Source organism: Dreissena polymorpha, chromosome 3, assembly GCF_020536995.1.
Source record: "Dreissena polymorpha isolate Duluth1 chromosome 3, UMN_Dpol_1.0, whole genome shotgun sequence".
Lineage (NCBI taxonomy): Eukaryota > Metazoa > Mollusca > Bivalvia > Myida > Dreissenidae > Dreissena > Dreissena polymorpha.
Genome location: NC_068357.1, coordinates 124793419 through 124820994, shown reverse-complemented (window position 1 = coordinate 124820994; position 27576 = coordinate 124793419). Strand labels below are relative to the sequence as shown.

The 27576-nt window shown below is 38.2% G+C and overlaps 1 protein-coding gene across 16 annotated transcripts in view; it reads left to right on the top strand.

Annotated features, from left to right (window-relative positions):
• Positions 1–27576, top strand: part of LOC127871315 (spectrin beta chain-like) — a 103361-nt gene that overhangs the window by 36986 nt on the left and 38799 nt on the right. For 9 of the 16 annotated variants that reach the window (XM_052414103.1, XM_052414104.1, XM_052414096.1 and 6 more), the window contains 17 exons: positions 3011–3180; positions 14435–14550; positions 15233–15345; positions 15914–16101; positions 17541–17723; positions 18162–18419; positions 19627–19765; positions 20555–20720; positions 21045–21289; positions 21462–21662; positions 21979–22173; positions 22844–23008; positions 24024–24226; positions 24976–25072; positions 25900–26028; positions 26682–26798; positions 27385–27558. In XM_052414103.1, the coding sequence (XP_052270063.1) occupies positions 3011–3180; positions 14435–14550; positions 15233–15345; positions 15914–16101; positions 17541–17723; positions 18162–18419; positions 19627–19765; positions 20555–20720; positions 21045–21289; positions 21462–21662; positions 21979–22173; positions 22844–23008; positions 24024–24226; positions 24976–25072; positions 25900–26028; positions 26682–26798; positions 27385–27558 (2859 nt within the window). The other 7 variants (XM_052414112.1, XM_052414111.1, XM_052414110.1 and 4 more) reach the window with 7 other exon arrangements.

The window sequence follows — 27576 nt, the reverse complement described above, 5'->3', positions numbered from 1 at the left end:
GTGCTTACATTGTAAGAAAACTGGTGGAAAAAATGGTCGAATTAAAAAAAAAAATCATGACTGTATATTATGGATACATCTACAAAATTACACAACATCTCTGAAACTAATCAATTAAGAGTGGAACTTCAACCAGCTTATTCAGGTAAGCATTTGAGAAGTTAAGACAATGAAAATACCCAGTTTAAATACAAAAATACCCAATTGTTTATTAAAGTAGTGGGTACCGACTTTTTTTTGTACCCAATTGAAAATGTAAATACCCAATTGAACTCGAAAGTAGTGGGTATTTACCCAATTACTCAGAAAAGTTATCTGGAGCTCTGGTTTCAGAGATATTTTAGCCCTGCTCTGGAAAAATGGGTCTTAATGTATGTTTGTAAAGTACATTCCCAGATTAGCCTTTGCAGTAAACACAGGCTAATCTGGGGCTACACTTTCAGTCTAGACAGGAATTTCATTAAGAAGAGACTTCCTTTAATCAAAAAATATACAAAGCGGTAAATGTTGTCTCTGATTAACCTTTGCGGACTGCACAGGGTTACCTAGGACAACACTTTATGCATGCACATTAAGCAGGGTTCTCAATAACTTTTGAGCCATCAGGCAAAAATGTGATACCAACAGGCCTTCTAGGGGGGTCCAGGGGCCTGCATTTTTGGCCATTTTATGGCTATTTTAATGGTCAACCAGGCACTTAAATTTAAGCATTTTTTTGTGCATTTTAGCTTTTTTAACTAACAAGATAAATGAAAAAAGCTCTTAGATTGGGAATGGGCGGAAAAGGCCTGATCGTCCGTCTACCATGCACATTTTGCTTGACAATTCTAGCTTGAAATGTAACTGAATTAAAACAAACTTTCACAACAACAAAAACTTTGCATTAACACAAAAAACGCAAGCAATCAGGAACAAAAACTCAACATGTGATAAAAATAAATTTAATAACGTCCAAATATTTGACTGCTTTTTGAAGCCTTTTAATTGTTGTTGTTATTACTTAATAGCAAAAAAAGGAGCAAAATTACAGAAAAAACACGCCAATTTCGAAAAGTCAATTGCCGATTTTCCGAATCTGATCGATTTTCATCCGGCCCAAATCTGATTTCAAACGGCCGATTTGGCCGGCAGCCGGCTTTTATTGTGAACCCTGGCCGATTTGGCCGGCGGCCGGCTGTTATTGAGAACCCTGATTAAGCCCCATTTTCCCAGAGCAAGCCTCATTTATTCTATTCACATGTCAGCACACAGTTATAAGGATTTCCTGAGCTTTTCATTATGCCCCCCTTCGAAGAAGAGGGGGTATATTGCTTTGCTCATGTCGGTCTGTCAGTCGGTCCGTCCACCAGGTGGTTGTCAGACGATAACTCAAGAACGCTTAGGCCTAGGATCATGAAACTTCATAGGTACATTGATCATGACTCACAGTTGACCCCTATTGATTTTGAGGTCACTAGGTCAAAGGTCAAGGTCACTGTGACCCGAAATAGTAAAATGGTTTCCGGATGATAATTCAAGAACCCTTATGCCTAGGATCATGAAACTTAATAGGTACATTGATCATGACTAGCAGATGACCCCTATTGATTTTCAGGTCACTAGGTCAAAGGTCAAGGTCACGGTGACTCGAAATAGTAAAATGGTTTCCTGATGATAACTCAGGAAAGCTTATGGCTAGGATCATGAAACTTCATAGGTACATTGATCATGACTCGCAGATGACCCCTATTGATTTTCAGGTCACTAGGTAAAGGTCAAGGTCACAGTGACAAAAAACATATTTACAAAATGGCTGTCACTACAACTCAGAGCCCATATGGGGGGCATGCATGTTTTACAAACAGCCCTTGTTTATTTTGGTTTGTTCACTTAATTACATATACTTTAAATCAGTTTTCTCAAGTAAGCTTATGTATGCACATACTGGCCGCCTATTTTGGTTAACATTAATATATCCATAGTCAGCTTTCCCCCTGGGTTGCTGGATTTGATTAGTATTCTGTACTTGGTGTAGAAGTCAAATGTTCTTAATATCAGTGACCTAACATAAGAACTCTTAATTGTTGACACATGCGTCTCCCTTTTAATTTTGTCATTGTGACATTGTAACTTTTTCATTTCAACTGGTGGTTGAAACATTTTGTGTCATGTGTCCGTATTGTAGTTCTGTGTTTTTTTCACCATTTTGGGAGTGGGGTTTTGGACCTTTGGATTGGGAAAAGGCGTGACATTTTGACTCAAATTGGAAAATAGGTACTTTTTTGTATGCTAACAATTACTTAAAAAATAAGGATAAAAGAGTTTTCAATATTATATAATATATAGAGGATATTTGTTGGATTCGATGGAATATCGATTTTATTTCACGAGTGATCATATAAAATATGTATTTTTTATGATCACAAGTGAATTAAAATCAATATTCCATCAATTTCAACAAATTTTCTTTTTATTTTATGCTTTTTTAACCGCTTATTTACATTGTAAACGATTTTAACTGGATGATTTTGCTGGATTTATGACGTCATTTCGTCGAAAAAATGACGTCATTTCTCAGTAAAACAGTGAAAAATATCGATATTTTTCATTGTTATTTTTCACTGTTAAAAACAGTAAATAACAGTTTTATTTCACTGATATTTCTTTATAAACCACCGGAAAGCATACAATAAATAATACTATAAGGCACAACTTATAGAGCTGATATGGAAATGAACTTTATGTTGCAGTTTATTTTGAAAAAAAAAACACTTTTTTTTTGGATTGGATTTGACCAAAACACACATAATTGTTATCATAGATGCTGCATTTCAGCCATTTTCATTAGCAGAAACTAAATTTAAAAAAAATTTCAGTATGTGACTGTGCATTTATTTAATGTATCAGAAGCTGATAATCTCAATTAGCAATTTAAGGGTAGACCCTGAATCTAGATGGCAATTTGTGCTTCAAAACGTTAGCCTCGTTTTAACTGGTTTTGGCATATTATTCACCATGTTGATGCTTTCAGATCCAAGACATTATCGAGCAAGCCGACAACAGTGAGACCAAGTCTGCTAAGGACGCGCTGTTACTATGGTGTCAGATGAAGACCGCAGGGTACCCCAATGTGAACGTGCGCAACTTCACTACGAGCTGGCGGGATGGGCTCGCCTTCAATGCCCTCATACACAAACACAGGTAACGGATTGAGTACGGTGTATTGTAAAGTAGAACATACTGATGTATAGAGGTTGCTGCAGTGATTATAATTGCGCTGCTTTCAGGAAAATGCATGTGCCAAAAGAGTTGTTCATAGGTTAGCCTGTGCAGTCGGCACAAACTTATCAGGGTGGACACTTTCCATTTTTATGAAATGTTAAGTGAAAAGAAAGTCTCTTCTTAACAAAAATCTGGTTTATGCAGAAAGTGTTGTCCCTAATTAGCCTGTGTGGAACGCACAGGCTAATCTGGATCCCGCTTTACAGAATGCATTAAGCCTGGTTTTCCCAGAGTGAGGGTCGATTAGTAGATCGGGTCTAGCAACCAGTGTTCAACTGTGTTGAAATTCAAGTTATTTAACCCTTTCCCACTCAGAAGCAAAGTGAAAATGGCTTTATGCAAACAGCATAAAACCAGAACAGCCTGCGAGTAATTCGCAGTCTGTTCAGGTTTTATGCTGTTTGCTGCTGATCAGTAACTAAGGGTTGGAAATGAAGCCTTTATAACTTGAATAGAAGAAATAAAGGTATTTAATTAAATGTTACTCTCTAAAGGATTACACATGCCTGAAAATAGGTATCTAAGTTGTAATGAGTTAAGAAAGGAATATTATGCTTATTAGCTTACTGTCACATAGAAAACAGCCGTTTCACATAATTGCATAGCCAGAAACAAACATTTTGTCCTTAGTTGTCTGCTGTTGTTCTTTCAATGCTGTTTTAACAGGGTTAATAAGTTTTGTTAGAAAATCCAGCGTCTCACCACATATTGTAGAGGTGCTATCAAGTGGGCGCCTGCTAATTTCCATCTCTGTAATTGATGTAACACAAAGTACGTTGCTTGTAATGGATTGAAAAATAATGAAGTATTGTCCTGTAGATGAGCTTGTGTGAAGTTTGTGTTGACATTGTGGCAAGTAATTATTGCAGTTTCTTCTTTGAACTTGACTAAAAAAAATTATGTTCTAATGCATTAGATCTAGCAGTGAAGATTTTTGGGATGTTGTCACATGCAGATTCTCAATTTATAAGGGACCGATGAGTCATAAACAAAAGTGTCAAGAAGGATGGAAGGAAACCAAATAGTCCCTGCAGGTCAGATTGTAGCTGATTCTGCTCAACCAATGATATGATTGATTACAGGTCCAAATTGATGACTTCTGGGGATTACTTAATTATGCAGATAACCTGGAGAGTTGCCCCATTAATTGGATAATAGCTTCTTCTTGCAAAATGCATACCAATATCAGCAGAGGAGCCAATTGTCTCACTTTGGGAAAATTGGGTTGCATTCAAGTGCACATTGTGTCGTACCAGATGAGCCTGTGCAGTCTGCACAGGCTGAATAGGGACGAGACTTCCCGCCTAGACTGGATTTTCTCTAAGATGATACTCCCTTGAAACAAATCATACCAGAAAAGTGGAAAGTGCTGTCCCTTATTAGCCTGAACGGAATGCACAGGCTAATCTGGGAGGACACTTTAAGTGCATGCATTATGCCCTGTTTTCCCAGAGCAAGGCTCTATTTATAATTCCATCACTGGAGTGAGTGTGGGGGATTTGAACTTTAAGTGTCTTTAGTGACCCCAAACGCATATAAGTTGTTGGAACACTGGTGTTAACTGGCTTAGTATTCTCTATCAATACTCAAGATCTATTGCCATATTCTGGGAATGACCATACACTTCTAATTATGTGCAGTTTTTAAAGTGGGTAATTGCATGATAGATGACGATGTCCATGCAAGACAGGTATTTTTTATACCCTTTATTACTTGTATAAATTTTTTCAAATGCCACTCACTTTCCAGCCATTTCAGCAAGAAAGTTACTAGTGTTTATTTTGTATAAATATTTGCTCTATATCTTGATTTAACTTGCTACAAAATTCTTAGCGGGATGTCCTAATTACAGCTCCACAAAGAAAAATTGAAGAGAGAACAGTCAAGAAATGAAGCGAAATATGATATGGATGGAAAGTTTAAAAAAATAAAGTAAAGTTATAAAGGGTAAAAAACGGCGTAAAATACCAGTCCAGGCATGGACATCGCCACTTTGACTATCACATGATTACCAGTACTGAGCTTTGCAACAGAATGCCTCATTGTGTAATAGGCAATTACACGATAGATGTATATGTTACCACATAATTGTGGTAATTGACATGTTTAAACAAATCTTTTCACCAGAACATCACTATGTTTATTGAAAACACACATACCTGAGCTAATTATTTCTAAGGTACTGTATACTGCACAAGAGGTGGATCAGTCATTACCTTGGAATGTTGCTTCATTTCTACTAAAGCATTTTGCTTGCCCCAGATTTCTTTAACATATATATCAGGCAGGGTTAGATGCAAACATATGGTATGTGCTTAATATTTCTTAATCATATACCATTGTTTCTCATGATATCTTTGTTTATGTTTCTGAAGATTTTCTGAGGATTGTCAAGACTGTATTAATTGTCTCTTTCAATCAGTGACTGATATGTTACTTTTGCAATGACTGGTTTCCTGGGTCTACAATTCATCCAGCTGTTCCATCTAGATTACTGTGATGATGTTCTGTGATGTTCTGAAGGAGAAAGACAGGTGGAGGCAGTGAAGCCGTGTTGATAAGCCTGGGGAGACCCTTCAGATAATATCCTTCACTAGATTTCATATTTATGCCCCCCTTCGAAGAAGAGGGGGTATATTGTTTTGCACATGTCGGTCCGTATGTCCGTCCGTATGTCCTTCCACCAGATGGTTTCCGGATGATAACTCAAGAATGCTTAGGCCTAGGATCATGAAACTTCATAGGTACATTGATCATGACTCGCACATGACCCCTATTGATTTTGAGGTCACTAGGTCAAAGGTCAAGGTCACAGTGACTCGAAGTTATAAAATGGTTTCCGGATGATAACTCAAGAACGCTTATGCCTAGGATCATGAAACTTCATAGGAACATTGATCATGACTGGCAGATGACCTCTATAGATTTTCAGGTCACTAGGTCAAAGGTCAAGGTCACAGTGACTCGAAATGGTAAAATGGTTTCCGGATGATAACTCAAGAATGCTTACACCTAGGATCATGAAACTTCATAGGTTCATTGATCATGACTGGCAGATGACCCCTATTGATTTTCAGGTCACTAGTTCAAAGGTCAAGGTCACAGTGACTCGAAACATTAAAATAGTTTCCTGATGATAACTCAAGAATAATTAGGCCTAGGATCATGAAACTTCATAGGTACATTGATCATGACTGGCAGATGACCCCTATTGATTTTCTGGTCACTAGGTCGAAGGTCAAGATCACAGTGACAAAAAAATATTCACACAATGGCTGCCACTACAACTGACAGCCCATATGGGGGGCATGCATGTTTTACAAACTGCCCTTGTTAAGCCTTGCTCTGTGAAAAGGGAGTTTAATGCATGTGTGTAAGTGTTGTCCCAGATTAGCCTGTGCAGCCCAAATAATTATAACAAATAATATTCAGATAATATGTTGATGTGTCAGTTCTGACATGTGAGAATTTTGTCTTTGTATTTCGATTTAAAAAATAAATATTTTGAACACTGAAGTTTTTGGAAGACCAGGATTAACATGGTATGATATTTTGTTTGTAGTAAAGAATATATTACCGACTATTTTCCACGATTAAATGTTCTGACTTGTATTCATAACTAGGAAGTGGCAAAGAAATGCTTGTTAAATGTATTTTGGATTCATCCTTTCCCCAACATTCCTCCACATGATAAGTGGTTAGATGTTATGCCAGGACAAATTTAACAAACCTGATTGTAAGCACAAACCAAGCCTCAGGTATATATACATATATAAATGAAAGTTGAATCATATGCAGAGGGATAAAACCAATTTTTGGGGGTATGTTTCCCAGATGGGCAACTATTTAGTACATTGGTTGTGGTGGCAAAGAAGAATAAGAAACCCAGAACCAAATACATGTCTGAAAAATGTTTCAAGCTTTACTAACAAGCTATTTGCCCATGAGTAAGTAGGAACATTTGAAATCAAATTCTATCCCTGTTAGATTATTCTGCTGAATAGGCTTTCCTGGAGTTAGTGTCTGTGAAATTGTTGCGGGTCAATATGCAGACATCTCAGTTTGAATGCAAATATTGTCAAATTGGTGCAAAAAGGTACCATGTGCCTTTTTTTTTTCATTAAAAGTGCAATATAGAAACTTACTTCAAAGCCGAAGACTATTGGTTGATTTGGCCTGTTTGTATGCGTCAGAAGAATTGTGAATCATGGCCACAATAGTTGCTGCACAAAGGTGCTCTGTGAATGAAGCGCTTCTGTTAGCTTTTAAAAGTTGGAAGTCCTGACTTCCAAGCCTAAAAGTGTGGACGTCCCGTCCTACTTTTATTTCAAAATTTTAATATACGTACATGTTCCAACTCTATCCATTACCCGATAATCCAGTATTATTACGATTTCTATTTTCAAAACCAAAATACGGCCAATATTGACGTCCGCAAACGTCCGCCATTTTACGCAAGTTGAATAGTGGGATGGGGGAATTCCCATTGAACATGCATTAATCACGTGACGCGATTTAAGAGCATAGGGCACTGTTCATATTTAGTAATTATGACAAATCAACGACTGAATTTAAAATGTTACATGTAAATTATGATCGACGGCAAATACTGTATCTGAAAACGACTGTCCAAAAAATTTGCGTGTTTTGAAATAATATGTGCATATCGTTTGACTGCAGAAAATGAAAACCAATTACTCATCAAATACGTAATCAATATATAATTTGGTTTACATATTGCTTTACAATATATAATTGCACTACTTTAATATGCTAATCGACACTTAAAATATTTCAAGATGGCATTTGAATTTTAAGACTTTTGGAAACTAGCGAAGATATTTCGTCAGTTGCATTCATGTCCGTACCATCTGCTAACAAATCGAAAATAAATAAATAAAATACCGGGGAAAATCGGTACCGAGCGAAAAATTTCCGAAATGCCAACTATTAAAGTCGTTCTCAAATGATTGCGCACGTGAACGAATTTTCGTTATTTGTCGGTTTATTTCCAAACTTCCTTTTCAGATTTTTTCATCGCAAATCAGGCGATCAATAGACAATTTTTCTATCGCCAGAGCCGAGATTTCGTCCTATTAGCAATCAGGCAATAGGCTAATTTTGCAGACTGCTTATTTTCAAATGGGCATAATCAAACGTGTTATCCAAAATCATTTCCAGATTTTATTATTTACAGAAAGTTAAAAAATTCTAGCAACAAATAAACATTTCGCGTGTATTTCGTGTACCGATGAAAATCATGCGAAAATTAGACTTCATGTACAACATCACGTCATTCTTCCTCGGGGAAAGCGTGGACTCAAATATTTGATTGCTGAATAAAAACTTCTTAACGCAGAGGTTGCTAATATTATTGTATACAGCTTCACGTCGGGCGGCGTGTATTCAGCTGCCTTAGCGCTGATTGGCTGATGCGCTAACCAAGAAGACTGTGATTGACAGCTGGAAAAATCAATATTGGCCACTCGCTGAGAAATTCATTGAAAACAGTAGCTTTTAGGTGGAATTAACGGTCTGAATAACCCGATTTACTGTTGACATTTGTAAGTGTTGTGTATTAGAAAATAGCCTACATGCGGATTATCGGACGTCCAAGGGCCTTCCACCATTTGCATAATGGACGTACGACTGCCGTTTTCGGGTGTAATTTACGCCCAGACGTCCACTAAAGGAAGTGCTGGTGAATGTGAACTAAAATGTTGGCAGTGATTATACTCCATAGCTATTTTAAAACAAGATATTAATTTGCAATTAGGGAGAGGTTATTATCAATAAGAACTGTCTCAGTGTCAGCCTTCAAGGAGTGTATCAACTACAATGGTAGAACTGCTTACAGCATATGTATTGACAAATATTCCCATTATTGCTGGCCCAGTCATTGATCTGGGCAGGATGGGAGGAGGGAGGGGGTGTTTAGACAGTTGTGACTGTACAGCTAGTAGAGCTATGGAGCAATCAGTTGTTGAGCTATCAGTTTCCATGCATGGCAGTGCTAGGATGTTGTATTGATTACTATCCTGGCTGGCTTTCTCACATATGACATAATATTGTATTAAGGTGTTGTTCTCTTTATTGGACAGTTCAACTGATACCACTATTAGATCATTCTGTTTTAATGCCAAAGGTGTAATCTGAGAAACATAGAATGTTTGAGAATGTTTTAATAATATATTATGATCAAAGCAAATCACCAAATCTCTTTTTAGTGTTTTGATTTACTTAGTAATGCAAGGAAAAGTAGAAAGATGAACTTGTAAACACGGATATATATGAGTCGCGTTCTAAGAAAACTGGGCATAATGCATGTGCTTTCTGCCTAAATTGGATTTTTGCTAAGAAGAGACTTCATTTAAAGGAAAAATGTCATAAAAGCGGGAAGTGTCGTCCCTGATTAGCCTGTGTGGACTGCAAGGCTAATCTGGGACGACTCTTTAAGCACATGCGTTATGTCCAGTTTTCTCAGAACACAACTCATATGAGCCTTGCTGCAAGAAAACAGGTCTTAATGCATGTGCCTAAGGTGCTGTCCCAGGGACAAACTTGTGGCTTTCATTGAATTGTTTGCTTAAAGGAAATATTTTCCTAACAAAAATCAAGTTTAGGCCAAAAGTGTCATCACAGATTACCCTGTGCAGACTGTAAAAGCTAATCTTACATCTCTCATGCATTAAGTCCAGAACGAGAATCCTATTCATTTGCTTGGTTAAGTTATGAAAGGTTTATTTGAAGCCCATTTGGAGTACTTTTGTCTTTGAACATTGGATTAATTTTCATTAATTATTTTTTGTTTTCTTCAGCATGAACTTTATTGGCCAACAGTCATTTGTATACCTGTGTGTAGAACCTACAACAGCATTGCTGCTGTCGCTAATATTGATACATTTGTAGTCTGTGGACTTTCAAGTCTAATATGTTACAAAAAATGTCCCATAAATTTTGTCCTTACTCAGCCTCTTGATTACCAGACCCCTGAACCCAACTTCTCAATCAAACAAAATGGCTTTTCACTGTAAAGGTTTTTAACCAGTATTATCCAGTATCATGTTCTAATAAAGTATAAGAACCTTAGTCTGCGACATCAATTTGTCTGCCATTTTTGCAAGATTTATTTCCTGACAGAATAAATTGGATTTCTATCTATGGATATTATGAGTTTCATGTTGGTTTTCTTTGCGAGCTTAAGGCAAAGGATTTGATATTTGTATCAAAATCAAACACTCATTTGTGGTCAAACTGATTTATTCTGTTTGTTAAATATGTCTCAATTTGGTACATGTACATTTGCCATGTCGTCTGAGATTGGTACATTTGCCATGTCAGCAAACTCTTCAGATATCTGACTCAAATTCCTGTAAATAATTTATTGGCCAGCAAACAAGTCCAATTTGTGATTATGTAAAGTACCTGTCTAAAGTAGGAAATAAATGCAGCTTCAATGAATTATCCAGACTGAATCAAATGGCTAATGATTGTTATGTCTTCACCAGATAATTCTGCTTTGGATGCAGCCAATGGACTGGTCAATATTCTGAGGCTTTCAGCAAATTACATCAACCCATAAAATATCCCTCAATATCAGGCCTCACTTTATAATGCATAGAAAGCTAGTTGAGATATGTTGACCTAAGCTGTTTCAGTTTTTGGTTATGAGTACATGTCTGTGTTTATTTTAAAGTAACAATCACGCTCAAAGATATCGAATATTTCGTTAAATAAAGCTAACCCATAAAAAAATCAATGTTCCTTTTAGCAAAATGCAAAATTTCAACGTTAGATGTTGTCTGGTAGAATTGATTTAACGAGATACAAAATGCACGTTTTTATTTTTTTGTGGCCACAAATAATTCCATTTATATCTCCCGTGAAATATCCGAACATTTACGGGCGAACACGAGATTGGATACGGTAAGCGTAGGAAGCATGACGTAGCTCTCATGAATAATCATTCTGTAAAATCAAAATGAATTCTGGGTAACTGGAACTTAGCGAATGCGAAAATGGCTTGTATAAATTATGCAAATGAACGCAACCCGAATGAATCCGATCCTGACTCGAAAGCGAAAGTATATTACATCGTGGAATGATATTTTGATATTTAGATGCTTAAAACTTGCCGAATGCTTGTAATATAACGTTTTTACATCAATGTTACTTGTTTTTAGGGTCTTCCTATTGTAATTAACCATCGTATGGTACTACTTGTTGTCGAATGTTTTTATATAGCATAATACAGTAGCCGTATGTATTGGTGAGCGTGATAGTGACTTTAAGCTCACCTGAGCACAATGTGCTCTTGAGGCCACATTTATTGTCCAGTTGCCATGAAATTTGGAATTAACATATGTCCCAATGATATCATGGATGAGTTCTAAAATGGATCGATTGGAAGTTTTCCATATAATATGGCTTGAAACTGGGTAATGTGAGCTCAAAAACTAGATCACTATATCAAATTAAAAAAAACAAACATGCTAATACTCTTGAAGTCACTTTATTGGTCAAATCCTTATGAATCGGCTCCTAGTTCCTTTTAGTCTTATGTGAGCGCCTTAGAGCCCATGGCCCTCTTGTTCAAAATTCCTCCTGCCACTAAACACAAGTGGCATATTGTTTTCAGCTTAATCTGAAACAGGACCTACACTGATAATCATGTCTATGTACTATGCTGGGTTTTGTCAATTAGATTGGGATTCCTCGGCCTCACTGTTTGTTGTAGCTTTAACTTGCTTACAACTATGTTACTTTGGGAATCTGATGTGAACAACATGCTTTGGTTTATGTGGGCATTATAAAAAGCCATTTAATTCAAAAATGTTGTTCTATACTTTTGCTAAGGTCATTTAATTGCTGAACACCATTTGTGGCAAAAAGGAAGCAAAAGATACCTGATGTAATTTCTTATTTGTCATGTAGAAAATAATTTTTCTGTGAATAATATGTTATCATCAGTATAAATATACTGAGTTCTCAGCATGCAAGGTGAGCCCATCTGAACATAGCATCCTTCATAATGTACACAGCCTGCCATTGATCTGGGTATTGTATACAAGGAAATCATAGATTAGATTATAAATAAGAAGTTGCTTCTGACCATCTGTGCTCGCTCATTCCTGGCATTCAGCTGGTTATTTCATAAATAAGGCTCATGTATTCATGTAGCTGCCATCAAAGTGTGAACATGTGTTTAATCTTCATGTTATCTGGCTGGGCCTATCAGTGTTGGGGTAATTAGCACACAGGCTATCAGAACTTTGCAGCCAATACTGATAGTGGCCAGCAGTGCAAGATATTGTCATGTCTGGCCAATATTTGGGGATTGTTTGGTTGTCAGGTCAGACCAGTCTATATATTAGCTGCGCTCTGTGAAAAGGGGGTTTAAAGCATGTGCCTAAAGTGTCATCCCATATTAGCCTGTGCAGTTCGCACAGGCTAATCAGGGACGACACTTTTCACCTTTAAGATATTTTTGTTTCAAGAAAGTCTCTTCTTAGCAAAAAACAAGTTAAGTTGGAAAGTGTTCACAGAGCAAGGCCCATATGTATGAAGACAAATAAAAAACAGGGCTGTCTAGCATTGGTGCAAAAAGGACATCAATGGAAATGAAGAAATGCAATAATTGGGAATCAAGATTTCAAAGGTTGCATGATAAACTATTGTACCTGATGTAGAAATCATTAGAGTCTACAACATTCTAGCTTTCATTTCCCCTTATATCTATGTATATCTGGTATACATTTACATGCATATTTAGCAGTTGATACATTTTCAGTACAGTATCTTAAAATAAAAACTTAATTTGTTTTGAATGTCATAGCATTTGATTTTTGTACTGAATGCAAGGAATTATGGCATTAACATTTCATACAACCATATGTTTCACGACTGGAGTCATATCTGTTTAAGTTTGCCTTTAAAGAACACGCTTATTTAGTGCAATGAGAGATAACATGTTAAAACGATAACACTTGACCTTTCTGTGCATGTTGCATTGCTCACTATTGTAAGTGATTTATCATTATGTGATTGTCTGCATTGTGACATGTTGATTCATTAAAGTCCTGTGTTTTATCCCTCTGATAAGAGTATTGTAAGAATTTACCTTCAGCTGCTCATATAGTTAAATGGGACACAAATCAAGGGTGGGTTGAAAAATAGTGAAAGATAAAAAATGCATTGATAACAATATTTCGTGCTTTATTGCATGGAGAATAAAACAAAAGTGGCACACATAATTTATAAGTATGGTTTTGAAAACAAGTATTTGGCGATTTTATCATGATCAGAACATATTTGATAATTTCTTTTTTTCTGTTTAAGATTGTTTTGCTAATTCATAATTATTTAAACCATCCATTTTCATTCTTTACACACAGATTTGGTATTAAAATTTCCCTGGACTATCCACATAATTTGCAGGCTGATTGGTCATGAAATGATAGCCACAGCCATTGTCCCCTATACCTCTTGAGTCAAGTAAGGCAGTAGGCACTTGCTGCATGATAGCCACAGCCATTGTCCCCTATACCTCTTGAGTCAAGTTAGGCAGTAGGCAATTGCTGCATGATAGCCACAGCCATTGTCCTCTATACCTCTTGAGTCAAGTTAGGCAGTAGGCAGTTGCTGCATGATAGCCACAGCCATTGTCCCCTATACCTCTTGAGTCAAGTTAGGCAGTAGGCAATTGCTGCATGATAGCCACAGCCATTGTCCCCTATACCCCTTGAGTCAAGTTAGGCAGTAGGCAGTTACTGCATGATAGCCACAGCCATTGTCCCCTATACCTCTTGAGTCAAGTTAGGCAGTAGGCAATTGCTGCATGATAGCCACAGCCATTGTCCTCTATACCTCTTGAGTCAAGTTAGGCAGTAGGCAGTTACTGCATGATAGCCACAGCCATTGTCCCCTATACCTCTTGAGTCAAGTTAGGCAGTAGGCAGTTGCTGCAGGAGTATGTGCACTTAATTCTTCACATCAAATGAATATACAGACATTCTTCCAAGTGCCAATTAGATTTTTTATTAATCTAATATTACTATTTAAGAAAAATGACTAAAATACTGTTAAGATAGGTTAAATAGCTAAGCCAACAACAAATCATCATTACAACCCACTTATCTTAGTATTTGACCCATTCCGTGTTGTGTGATTTCAGGCCTGATCTGATTCAATATGACAAGCTACAGAAGTCAAACCCCATGTACAACCTGCAGAATGCCTTCCACGTGGCAGAGGAGAAACTGGGCATCACACCACTCCTGGACCCTGAAGGTACCATACCCCCCCCCTTCTTTAATTTGGCCTAGATCTGGTAAAATGGGGTTTAATGCATATACATAAAGAGTTGTCTCAGGTTAGCCTGTTTGGTCTGCACTGGGATGAAACTTTCAGCTTTGATTGAATTTTGTTTAAAGGAAGTCTCTTCTAAGTGAAGATTTTAGTTAATGCAAAATGTGTCGTCCCTGATTATCCTGTGTGGACTGCACAGGCTTATTTGGGTTAACACTTTACGCTCATGCATTAAATCCTTTGAGGTACAATAGTCTAACATACTATACATTATTTATCAGGAGGTCATGGGTTTAATCCCTGCTCTGGAGGGTTCTTAAAATCTGCCACTGGTTCTACCCAGAAAACTGACTTGAGTGTGCCTCTACCAGCAATGTGTTTATCAAGTTAACTCTTAAAGTGCTGGATCCGAATTTTGAAGGCCTTTGCAAACAGTTTGGATCCAGATGAGACGCCACAGAACGTGGTGTCTCATCAGGATCCAAACTGTTTGCTATTCTGATAGTATTTTTTGAAAAAAAATCGAAGAAAATGCTGATTTAAGAAATTCAGCAGACGACATTTTAGCAGACGACAAATTTCCCAGCATGCAAAGGGTTAAATGTATAGACCCTTTTGGTAATTTATGCCTCCAGTGTCAATATTTCTAACCTGTGTATTGCAGATGTCAATGTCGAGTTCCCTGATGAGAAATCTATCATCACATACGTGGTTACATTCTACCATTACTTCTCCAAGATGAAGGCGGAAACTGTACAGGGCAAGAGGATAGGAAAGGTGAACAAACACTTGTAAACTTGAAGGGTAATGGTTTCCAAACTGGTTGTTACCTGGTGACACTGTGAGCAGTATAGAGATGCAATGCATAAGATTGATATAGCATGTGTTGTGAAGTTCAAAATCAGCATTTTAATTAAAATCAATGAAAATAATTAATTTATATATGCCTGTTTAAAAATGTTGCATAGTATTGTAACACATGAGGCTTGCAGGAAAAGGCCACATTCATGAAATGGAAAGATGTTTGCTCAATATTCAATGAAAGTTAAAATTGGATCATCATGTTTTATGTTATTACACCATTTCTTTTTCTTTTTATTGATCTGGATAATTATTTACATTGCTATTCTGTTTAAATTGAGTATTTTAAAAAACAAACTATGGCAGCATGTTTTTATATGAATGCTCTACCAAAAGCCCTAAGCCTTGTACACTGATTCTCTCGCTGTATCCCCATGTAGGTCATTGACAATGCCATTTCTGTACCCCAATGAAGGTCATTGACTTTGCCCTTGCTGTACCACATGTAGGTCATTGACAAAACCCTTGCTGTACCTTCATATAGGTCATTGACAATGCCCTTGACACAGAGAGGAACATTGATGACTATGAGACCATGACCTCTGACCTACTGGAGTGGATCGAGCACACCATCATGATCCTCAATGACCGCCAGTTTGCCAACTCCCTGCCCGGCGTCCAGTCACAGCTGACCGCCTTCAACCTGTACAGAACCTCTGAGAAACCTCCAAAGTATGTATGCACTGTTTTTATGCCCACGGATCGAATGATCGGGGGTATATATTTTTTGGCCTGTCTGTCATTACGTCATTCTGTCACCAAAACTTTAACCTTACATTAAAGTTTTGCAATAACTTTTGAAATATTGAACATAGCAACTTCATATTTGGCATGCATGTGTATCTCATGGAGCTGCACATTTTGAGTGGTGAAAGGTCAAGGTCATCCTTCAAGGTAAAAGGTCAGTTTTGTGTAGGGTCTTGGTAATGATAAGAATTATTAACATAATATATTTTCATTGTAATGTTATTGTTTTTTTCGTCAGAAAGGGAAAACATATCTTTAAGTTATTATTGTTTTTAATTGTTTTAGATATTGGAAAAGCCAACAATTGAAATTGACAGAATTTTACTAAGGATGAAGTAATCGGGGGACATAAATTTTAGTATAAGACCATCCTGATAAATAAATTGGAACTGTTTGTTTTGAAAAGTTTATGTGCAGCATCACAAATGTGTACACTAATAATTAGTACAGGAACTGTTCATGTTAATACAAAAGAAAACTTAATGTTGCATAAAGTTTCAAAAACATGTGACTGTCTTTCTTATGTTTATTGTCAACCAGTGAGTCGCGTTCTGAGAAAACTGGGCATAATGCATGTGCGTAAAGTGTTGTCCCAGATTTGCCTGTTCAATCCGCACAGGCTAATCAGGGACGACACTTTCCGCCCAAATGGGATTTTTGCTAAGAAGAGACTTTGTTTAAGTGAAAAATTTCATAAAAGTGGAAAGTGTCGTCCCTGATTAGCCTGTGCGGATTGCACAGGATAATCTGGGACAACACTTTACGCACATGCATAACGCCCAGTTTTCTTTGAACGCGACACCAGTGTTGACCTTTAACTAGTGATGAATAATGCTTCGTATTTGTCCGTAAATGTTTTAGATGTGTTAGGGTGAAATGTTTGTCCCTTCATCATTTCAGTGAGATAATTGCAGTTAATTGTCCTGTTTTATCATATAACACACTTGGGTTTTTATGTTTGAGCAGCTATGAAATGTCAGTCTAGCATTTTACATACCACACTGATGGCCCATGTACTCAGCGTGCTTGCTATGCTATAGAAACTGAAAGATCAAAGTGTGAACGTTCTCTGTGCAGCAAAATCACAAATATACTGATGGGTTGGTTGAGAATGTCAAGTATCTTGCAAGAATAAAATCAGAATTGGATCTTGAAAACTGGCTTATTCACATGATATTTTCCATTATCAGTTATCCTTTCAGCTAAATTTCTCCCATTTAATGTCAAATCTATTATACAAATAGTAATTAATTTTTAATGGGTCTATAGACAAACAGCGAGTGCTATTGAACCCGGTAAAAGCATCAGGCATTTTTTCCCCTGTGGTTGTTCTTACATGTTACCTCTGATTGTTGCTTGCGCAGGTTTGTAGAGAAGGGCAACCTGGAGATCATGCTGTTCACGCTGCAGAGCAAGATGCGAGCCAACAACCAGCGGCCCTACCTGCCCGTGGAGGGCAAGCTGATATCCGACATCAACAAGGCTTGGGACAAGCTGGAGAAGGCTGAACACGAACGGGAGCTGGCTCTCAGAGAGGAGCTGATCAGGTCCGTGGTAACAATGCGGGCTCACAGGGGAATTTTTTATCGACAAAATGGAAAAAGGGGGATTTTTTATTAATCAGATATTGACAATTCAGGCCATTTCGTGGCCATTTTTGGACAAAATGCAATTTGCACTAAAAGTCCACTGATTTTGGGAAAACTAATTTAATATAACTCTTTATAATAATTTAGATTAGGAGAACACAATCTTATAAATTATAGTAGTATACTTTGTTAGATGTTTATGGAATAAATTGAGATATAATAATCACACGACACTTCTTGCTTTAAAAAAAAAATGTGGTGGGCATTGGGATTTTTTTAAATTTCGGTTTGTGATCTGGTCCATTTGTTTTGGGTTTGGGTCTGTTTTACGGCCTTTTCTAAATAGCATGAAAACTCCTCGGTTCGTATACATGCTCAACAGTTTTCACACTGCAGACAAGAGAAGCTGGAGCAGCTAGCAGCAAGGTTTGATCGGAAGGCCGGCATGCGTGAGACCTGGTTGAGTGAGAACCAGAGGCTCGTATCCCAGGACAACTTTGGTCATGAGCTGGCGGCCGTCGAGGCCGCAACCAAGAAACACGAGGCCATTGAGACAGATATCAACGCGTACGAAGAACGTGTACAGGCCGTCGTGGCAGTGGCAGAGGAGCTTGAGACTGAACAGTACCACGACATAGACAGGATCAATGCTAGGTAGGGAGCTGTCACATAGACAGGATCAATGCTAGGTAGGGAGCTGTCACATAGACAGGATCAATGCTAGGTAGGGAGCTGTCACATAGACAGGATCAATGCTAGGTAGGGAGCTGTCACATAGACAGGATCAATGCTAGGTAGGGAGCTGTCACATAGACAGGATCAATGCTAGGTAGGGAGCTGTCACATAGACAGGATCAATGCTAGGTAGGGAGCTGTCACATAGACAGGATCAATGCTAGGTAGGGAGCTGTCTTGGAATTACGTGCTTTCTCTTGGTGGTGTCAATCAAATAATAAGGATCTTTAGGGGCTCTGAATTTACTTTATGGGACACAAATTTGAAGTTATGCCTGTTTGGCTGAAGTATTACTGTGACCACTTTTCCAAGGTCTAAGAACACTTCCATGGTTTCCAAATTTTCTGTGGTTTTTGTAAGGCTGATGTTCGGCAAAATTGAGCCTCACTTTTCTTACCTCACTTTGTGAGAACTGTAGAATGGTTGTTAAGCAGAAAGCCTGTCTCATTTTGTGTGTCTAAGATGTTATCCGTGTTGATATAGGACTGAGGCAACACTTGAATATTGATCTCATGAATGCCGTAAAAAACTGTTTGAGAAAATTTTAAACTGTATAAAATAAACTGTAAATTGTAAACCCAGGACATGGTATTACTGGTGTATGTGTGTATGTTTTGCGATTAATATATGTGCGTAAAGTGTCATCCCAGATTAGCCTGTGCAGTCCCCACAGGCTAATCAGGAACGACACTTTCGACCTACAGTATATTTTCATCAAAACAAGACTTCCTTGAAACAAAAATCACAGAAACTTAAAGTGCAAATAGCTCAATGCAACCAGCATAAAACCAGAATAGCCGGCGAGTTACTCGCAGTTTGTTAAGGACTCATGCTGTTTGCTGCTCGTCAATATTGAAGGGTTGGAGATCAGGTTATCCCTTTCCCACTCAGTAGGTCAGTAAAAACGGCTATGTGCAAACAGCATAAAACCAGAACAGCCTGCGAGTAACTCGCAGTCTGTTTAGGTTTATGCTGTTTGCTACTCATCAGTACCTAAGGGTTGGAAATGAAGCCTTATAAACTTGAATCTAGTAAGAAAAGTCTAAATTAAATATAACTCTCTAAGGGACTACAAATGCGCCAAAATACGTATGTGAGTGGTAAAGGGTTATTGTGGTTTGTTCAGGAAGGACAACGTGATCCGCCTGTGGAACTACCTGCTGGAGCTGCTGAGGGCCCGCAGGATGAGACTGGAGCTGTCCCTGCAGCTACAGAAGGTGTTCAAGGAGATGGAGTACATCCTGGACTGGATGGAGGAAATCAAGGTAGGAGAAAGCATAATTAATTACCCATTTATGCCTCGTGGACTCTCCCATCCTTCTAAATTGGATCAATTTATTTCCATAATTAGGTATGTCTAGTATATTTATTTCTATATTATTTAGAATATTTCTTAAAGAAATTTCTTTAAGCAAACATCATGCGGCGTCTCATCTGGGTCTACGCCAAGGCTTTTTTTCTAGACGCAAGGCATAAATGGGTTAAAAAACAACAACATGCCGTCGGTAAATCTCAATTGTCAAGTAAATTGAAACATTAAGTCAGAAATCTGATCCCGGTCACATTTATTCGTAAGTAAGGATTTACTGGGCTTTAATTTGGCATGTCCCCTATTTGTCAGTTGAACTGGTATACAGATGATGTTTGTAATGAAACTCTTTTACATGTTTAAGAAGGGAATATGACAAAGTGAAAAATATCGCCAGACCAACATTTATAATATATATATTAGTGGTTAACTCTTTCCCTCTTAGAAGCAAAGTGAAACTGGCTATGTGAATACAGCTTAAAACCTGAACAGCCTTCCTGTAACTCGCAGTCTGTTCAGGTGTTTTGTGGTGTTTGCTGCTCATCAGTATCTTTAGGTTGGAAATGAAGGATTTAAAACTTAAATCTAGAAGAAAGGTCTATAATTAAATTTAACTTTCTAAGGGACTACATATGGGTAAAAAAACGTATCTAAGTGGGAAAGGTTTAACTATTCCGACAATCATTTTTCCCTGTAATTCAAACTAACACATACGATATCACTGCTTTGCTACTGTATGATTCAGTCTCGGCTGATGTCGGAGGACTACGGCAAGCACCTGATGGGCGTGGATGACCTGCTACAGAAGCACGGCCTCCTGGAGTCTGACATCCACGTGCTGGGCGAGCGGGTCAAGACCGTCAACATTCAGGCCAACAAGTTTGTGGAGGGAGACTTCTCAGAGGTTGGAGGTACGGTCTTGTGTTGGATGCGTGCTCGCACGCATTGTCAATAAATTGTAACTTAGTCCTATAAATAAGAGTTTTATGTTAACAATTTTACTGAAATAGTATGTTTGTATTGTTTTTAAAGTAAGTTATTATTAGAAAATTATTTAAAGTATTGTACGTATTTCATCATTATAAGTTTGATGAAAAAATTGAAATATAACTAGATTGTAAAGAGAAGAAAATCCTTAAGAATAAATTTTTTAATATTTTCTGTTAATTAATATCGATGGTATTTGTGGTCTCAAAGGACCTCCTACTATCCACATCATGCACTCAATATTGCAGGCTACAGACCGAGTGACCCAGAGATCATCAAGGACCGTATCAATGTTCTCGAGAATGCCTACGAGGAGTTACGTCAACTGGCAGAAGAGCGCAAGTCTCGGCTGCTGGAGTCTCGCAAACTGTGGCAGTTCTACTGGGACATGGCCGACGAGGAAGGCTGGATCAGAGAGAAGGAGCAGCTCATGTCGACCCCTGACCTTGGCCATGACCTCACCAGCGTACATCTCCTCCTCAACAAACAAAAGGCAAGGGGTTTAATAACTAATTGAATAAACTTAAGTGTAGTGTATAATTTGAATTTATTTCTTTATTAATTGCTTGCTGGTCCTGGTTAAGTGTATCTGTTTCGCTTGGGAGCCTTTCCAAAATCACACTTTTGTATACTTGCTTACTAACCGACTTTATCTATTTGCACAGAATATGGAAGATGAGATGACAGCCAGACACACCCACCTGCAGTCCGTGCTTCAAGTCGGCAACGATCTCATTTCGGCAGGCAATTTCGGCGCGGAGAAAATCCAAGAGCGCATTGACGAGATCAACGAGCAGTGGGAAAGCCTCATTGACCTGGCGGCCTTCAGAAAGAAACGCCTCAATGAAGCTGTGGACTTCTATCAGGTATTGTGGGAGCATTGTGTCTGTTTACAGTGGTGTTTTTTATAGGAAATTTGGTTATTTGTTCAGATTATGGAAAATATAAAGATAAATAAATATTTATTTATTTTGTTTAAATTTCAGACATTTTTATTTTATTTAGTGAACTTTAATCTGCAAAATGAAATACTTTTAATCAGCACATTTCTTCTCTTTCAAAATAAGGTGAAACTATAACATAGAATTGGAAGATATTTCCAATCTGTAAATTACTTTAAAAAAAAAATTCTTATGTAACTACCAAGTAGTTTTTGAATATATTTGCTATGTATACATTCAGTTCTTTGCCGACGCGGACGACATTGACCAATGGATGCACGACACGTTACGCCTTGTGTCGAGTGACGACGTTGGCCGTGACGAGGCCAGCGTCCAGTCACTACTCAAGAAACACAAGGACGTAACTGATGACCTGAAGAACTATCAGAGTGTGATAGAGGCGCTCCATGAACAGGCTGCAAACCTTGGGGAACAGGTAGGTAGGGAAGGACAATGAAACTGGGCTTAATGCATGTACTTCAAGTGTCGTCCCAGATAAGCCTGTGTAGTCTGCACAGGCTAATCAGGGACAGCACTTTCCACCTTTGTGGAATTTTCTGTTTATAGGAAGTCACTTCTAAACAAAATTCCTGTTTAGGGTAAAGTGTTTTCCCGGATTAGCCAGTGAGGACTGCACAGGCTAATCTGGGACGACACTTAACACCATTGCAATAAGCACAGTTTTCCTTAAACAAGGCTCAAATGTTTCTCATTCAGCTATTTGCAGTCTGATCCTATGTTTATTTGAAGCCCTGGATTGAAAACCGATACAAATGGTATATACAGTAAAAATAATCAACTGAAATTAAAAAATAAGACTTTAAAGATTTTCAAGGATATGAAATGGCAAATCAAATTGATTATTTAAAAAAGAAAGAAAGATGTGTTTCAAATTGAAATATAAATCTAAAAGCTAGCCCTTTTTTGTCTTTGACCATTATTGTATTATTTTGCTATATTCCTGCTCGGAACATGCAATTTAGAAGTATAAAACCTTCCCACCCATTCTGAATCATTAATCTACCTGCAAAAAGAAATACAGGTCGTAAAAAAAAGCACATGCTAACAATTTTGTTCTTCTTAAATCGACTATTTCTACTATTCAGGACCGCGAGTCTGAGTCTGTTCAGACGACGCTGGGAAGCATCGACCGTCGCTACCAGGAGCTCCTGGAGCTCGCCAAACTGCGCAAGCAGCGGCTCCTCGACGCTCTGTCACTCTACAAGCTCTTCAACGAGGCTGACAGTGTCGTCACGTGGATTGATGAGAAGGTTTGTTATCACCTGGGTTCTAGGAAAATGGGCTTAATGGGTGTGCGCACAGTGTTGTCCCAGGTTAGCCTGTGTTGTATGCATTGGCTTATCAGGGATGACACTTTTAACTTATATGAAATTTTTCTTTGATAGGAAGTCTTCTAATGAAAAATATAGTTTTAGTTAAGGCAGAAGGCACAAGCTAATCTGGGACAACACTTTGCTACATGAATTAAGCCCAGTTTTCCCAGAACAAGTATATTGAGTGTGGTGGTTGAGACTGTGTAGAAAGGTGCTGGACATTAAAAATTATAAATTGTATTCAATAGTAGTGGTACAACACCTGTTTAGCTGTACACTTGTGGATTGCAAATAATGTTAAAGGGACTTTAAATGTGATCACATTTCATTCAGCTGGTTTCCATGTTGTAAACATGCTGGTTTAACCCTTTAAGTGCTGGAACCGAATTTTGAAAGCCTTTGCAAACAGTTTGGAGAATGTGGCGTCTCATCAGGATCCAAACTGTTTGCTATTCTGATAGTATTCTTTGAAAAAAATCGAAGAAAATGCTAATTTTAGAAATTCAGCAGACGACATTTTAGCAGACGACAAATTTCCCAGCATGCAAAGGGTTAAATTAAGCTTATCTGTATGCATTGTTAGGACCTGAGAAAATGTGAGTTGGTAATCAGACTGCTGTGATATGACTAAAATACCTTTTAAAAAGTAGCGAAAAATACAATAAATAAAGACCAAGAATTATTTTGTCGAATTACAGTTCATTTGATAAATTCAAAGTTATAATTAATTTTAGGAACATAATGAAATTGAAATAACAGATGTCCTCATTTTTGCATTTGATTCACCAGGTATCATAAGAAATCTCTCTCTCTGACACTTGACAAGTTGAAAGTTTGTTTGTTTGCTGTTTGGTCAAAAAGGATAAAAAAACGTAAGATATTTATATTGATGGAGCTTAAAAATTACAATTGTGTACCTGCATATGAAACTGCCCCATATCTGCCCTGATAGGAGAAGCTTCTCACCACTATGACCATCACGGACGACATTGAAGAGCTGGCAATCATGCGCCACCGTTTCGAGGGTTTCGAGCATGAGATGAATGCTAACGCATCCAAGGTGGGCGTGGTCAATCAGTTGGCACGGCAACTGTTGCAGGTGGAGCACCCCAATGCTACTGATGTCGTACAGAGACAGAACGACCTCAATACTAGGTATGCAGTATTTGTATGAGCCTCCCTACAGGAACACACAGCTTAATGCATGTGCGTAAAATGTGGTCCCAGATTGCGCAATGCACCAGTTAATTGGGGATGAAACTTTCAGCTTTTATGGAATTTTTCGTTCAAATGAAAGTGCGGAAAGTGTCTTCCCTGATAATCCTGTGCAGACTACTAAGGCTAATTTTGATGGCATTTAGTGCGTATGCATTAAGCCCCGTTTTGCCAGAATGAGGCTCATTTATAGTTAATGTCTTAGAGGACTTAAGGCCATAGGTCTGATTGGGCGGATTGCATACTTTTTGCGTATGCATTAAGCCCGTTTTTTTCCAGAGACCATCTGAAATGTTTCAGATACGAATCGTGTGTTTCTCTTGATAATATCATAATGTACAGTACTGTTGTAATAACTGACCACTCAGAAGCAAAGTGACAATGGCTGTAAGCAACCAGCTTAAAACCAGCACAGCCTGCGAGTAACTCGTAGTCTGTTCAGGTTTTATGCTGTTTGCTGCTAAGCAGTACCATAGGGTTGGAAATAAAGCATGTACAACTTGAATCTAGTAAGAAAGGTCTCAGATATAATTTAACTTTCCAATGGACTACACATGCATTAAAGTGCATATCGGAGAAGTAAAGGGTTCTGTTGTGATAACTGAAGGCTATGTTTGTGTTGTTGTCATAACTGACATCCATGGTTGTGTTGTTCTGATAACTGGCATCCATGTTTGTGTTGTTTACAGCTGGAACAACCTGCGAGAACTGGTGGAGGCAAAGAGAGATGAGATAGAAGGGGCACACGGTCTTCAGAACTTCCACATTGAGTGCAATGAAACCATTGTGAGTTAAACTGTTTACTGTGTTTATACTTATTCAGGGCTAATGAAACCATCGTGAGTTGAAATTGTACAGGGTTAAATCTACTAAATGGTGTGTTCATTGATTGAGGATTGAATACTTTCAAAGGGGTTTGATTAAGTTTTATTGAAGTAATATTTTTACCAAAAAAATGAAATAGTAGCTGGATTGTTGTTCATTATTGTGCTCAAACTGGGAGGTAGATTCAGTTACTTGCAGGTCCTAAAGAAACACAAGCTTTTAAATTGGAGATTTTGACAAATGCATCCTTGATATACTGTCCATGCATGTCATGCACCCTTGATATATTGTCCATCCTTGATAGATTGTCATTCCAACCCTTGATAGATTGTCAATCTCCCTTGATATATTGTCCACCCTTGATATATTGTCCTTCCAACCCTTGTTAGATTTTCCATCACCCGTGATATAATGTCCATCTCCCTTGATATATTGTCCATCCTTGATAATTATATTGTCCTTCCAACCCTTGATAGATTGTTCACTATTCTTGATATATTGTCCACCCTTGATATATTGTCCTTCCAATCCTTGATAGATTGTCCATTACCCTTGATAGATTGTCCTTTCAACTCTTGCTAGATTTTCCATCACCCGTGATATATTGTCCACCCTTGATATATTGTCCATCCATGCCATGCATCCTTGATATATTGTCCACCCCTGATATATTGTCCTTCCAACCCTTGATATATTGTCCACCCCTGATATTTTGTCCTTCCAACCCTTGATAGATTTTCCACCACCCTTGATATATTTCCATCCTTGCTATTCTTATTGTACTTCAGAGCTGGATTCATGAGAAGGCCAAGATCATTGAGTCCACAGAGGAGCTGGGTAATGACCTCACTGGAGTGATGACCCTGCAGCGCAGGCTCAGTGGCATGGAGAGGGATCTGGCTGCCATACAGGCCAAGGTTGGTACTGGGGACCCTCTTAGCCTTGTGATGGGAAAATATGGCTTAATGCATCATGTGCCTAAAGTGTCGTCCCAGATTAGCCTTTGTAGTTCACACATGCTTATCAGAGACAACACTTTCAGTTTCTATGGATTTTTTGTTTAGAAGAATCTCTTCTTAACAAAAATCAAGTTTAGTTTCTTTAGAGTAATGAGCACTCTGGGAAAATGCATGTGCGTAAAGTGTTGTTGCAGATTAGCCTGTGCAGTCAGCAGTCTGCACAGGCTATCAGGTACAACACTCAGCTTTTATGAAATATGTTTAGAGGAAGTCCCATTTAAATGAAAATCCAGTTTAAGCAGAAAGTGTAGTCCCTGATCTGGAACGCTTTCTTTATGCACATGTATTAGGCCTGGTTTTCCGGGCCGAATGAGCCATGACAGCAATTTGATAAGATTGTTTTATTTTTCTGTGTTAAAAATGTGTGTACTTGGCTCTGGGCTTCTTACTCTTTGGGCTTTCATAGTACTAGAGATAATTGCCCATCTGGGCGACATGATGTAAAAAGTAAGTTTCTATTCCTGTTGAGTTTTATACAATGAATGATCTTTAAGCTGCTGTCCATCAGTGTTTACAATTCTCATACAGCGTTATGTTTGTCCTGTTTTCAGCTAGAGTCTCTGCAGGCCGAGGCTGAACGTTTGGAGGAGGAGAAACCAGATGAGGCGGAGGCCATACGAGACAAGATAGCAGAGATCAACAATGTCTGGGTGAACCTCAAAGACATGGTACGTCATGCAGACAGCTCTTGGGGTCTTTGATCTTCGAGACAGTTTTCATTATATAATGAACTTCATAAAATATTTTTAGTTAAAAATCATTATGCTTGTTAGTGTTCTATTAGTTATTTAAAAGTGTCTTGAGAATCTGAGTAGTAGCTTTGTCATAAAAAAACAACTTGTACCAGTTTGCTGAAGTATTTTATGCTTTTTTGTACAGCATTTATGTAACGTTTGCAATTATATTATGATAAAAAATCAAACATATCTCATCAGTTAGTTCTTGTCTTGCCAGTCTGTCTCTGTTTGACATGTTGATAAGACTAATCTTAACGTGGGTAACTAATTTAGTGCGGTATCTTTCACAATAGCTCAACTGGTCGGCTCAGGTACCACTTTAAAGTACCCTGGGTACACTTAAAGTTTACTAAATGTATCTTGGATATGGAAAAAATGCTTAAAGCCACCCGACCCTACTCTCAGGTACTTTTAACTATATTTTACCTCGGGTACTTTGTTGAAGTAAAACCTGAGCTGACAATAGCCAATATAGCCTCACTATACCATATACTAGCTCTCCCTTTACCACTTGCAGCTGAAGGAACGCGACGAGAAGCTAGGGGAGGCCGGAGAGACTCAGCGTTTCCTGGGCAACCTTGACCACTTCCAGCAGTGGCTGTCGCGGACGCAGACCACTGTGGCCTCCGAAGACTCGCCCAACAGTCTCGCGGACGCAGAGAAGCTACTAAACCAGCATCAGCAGCTCAAGGTAGTTAGGTCATCGATG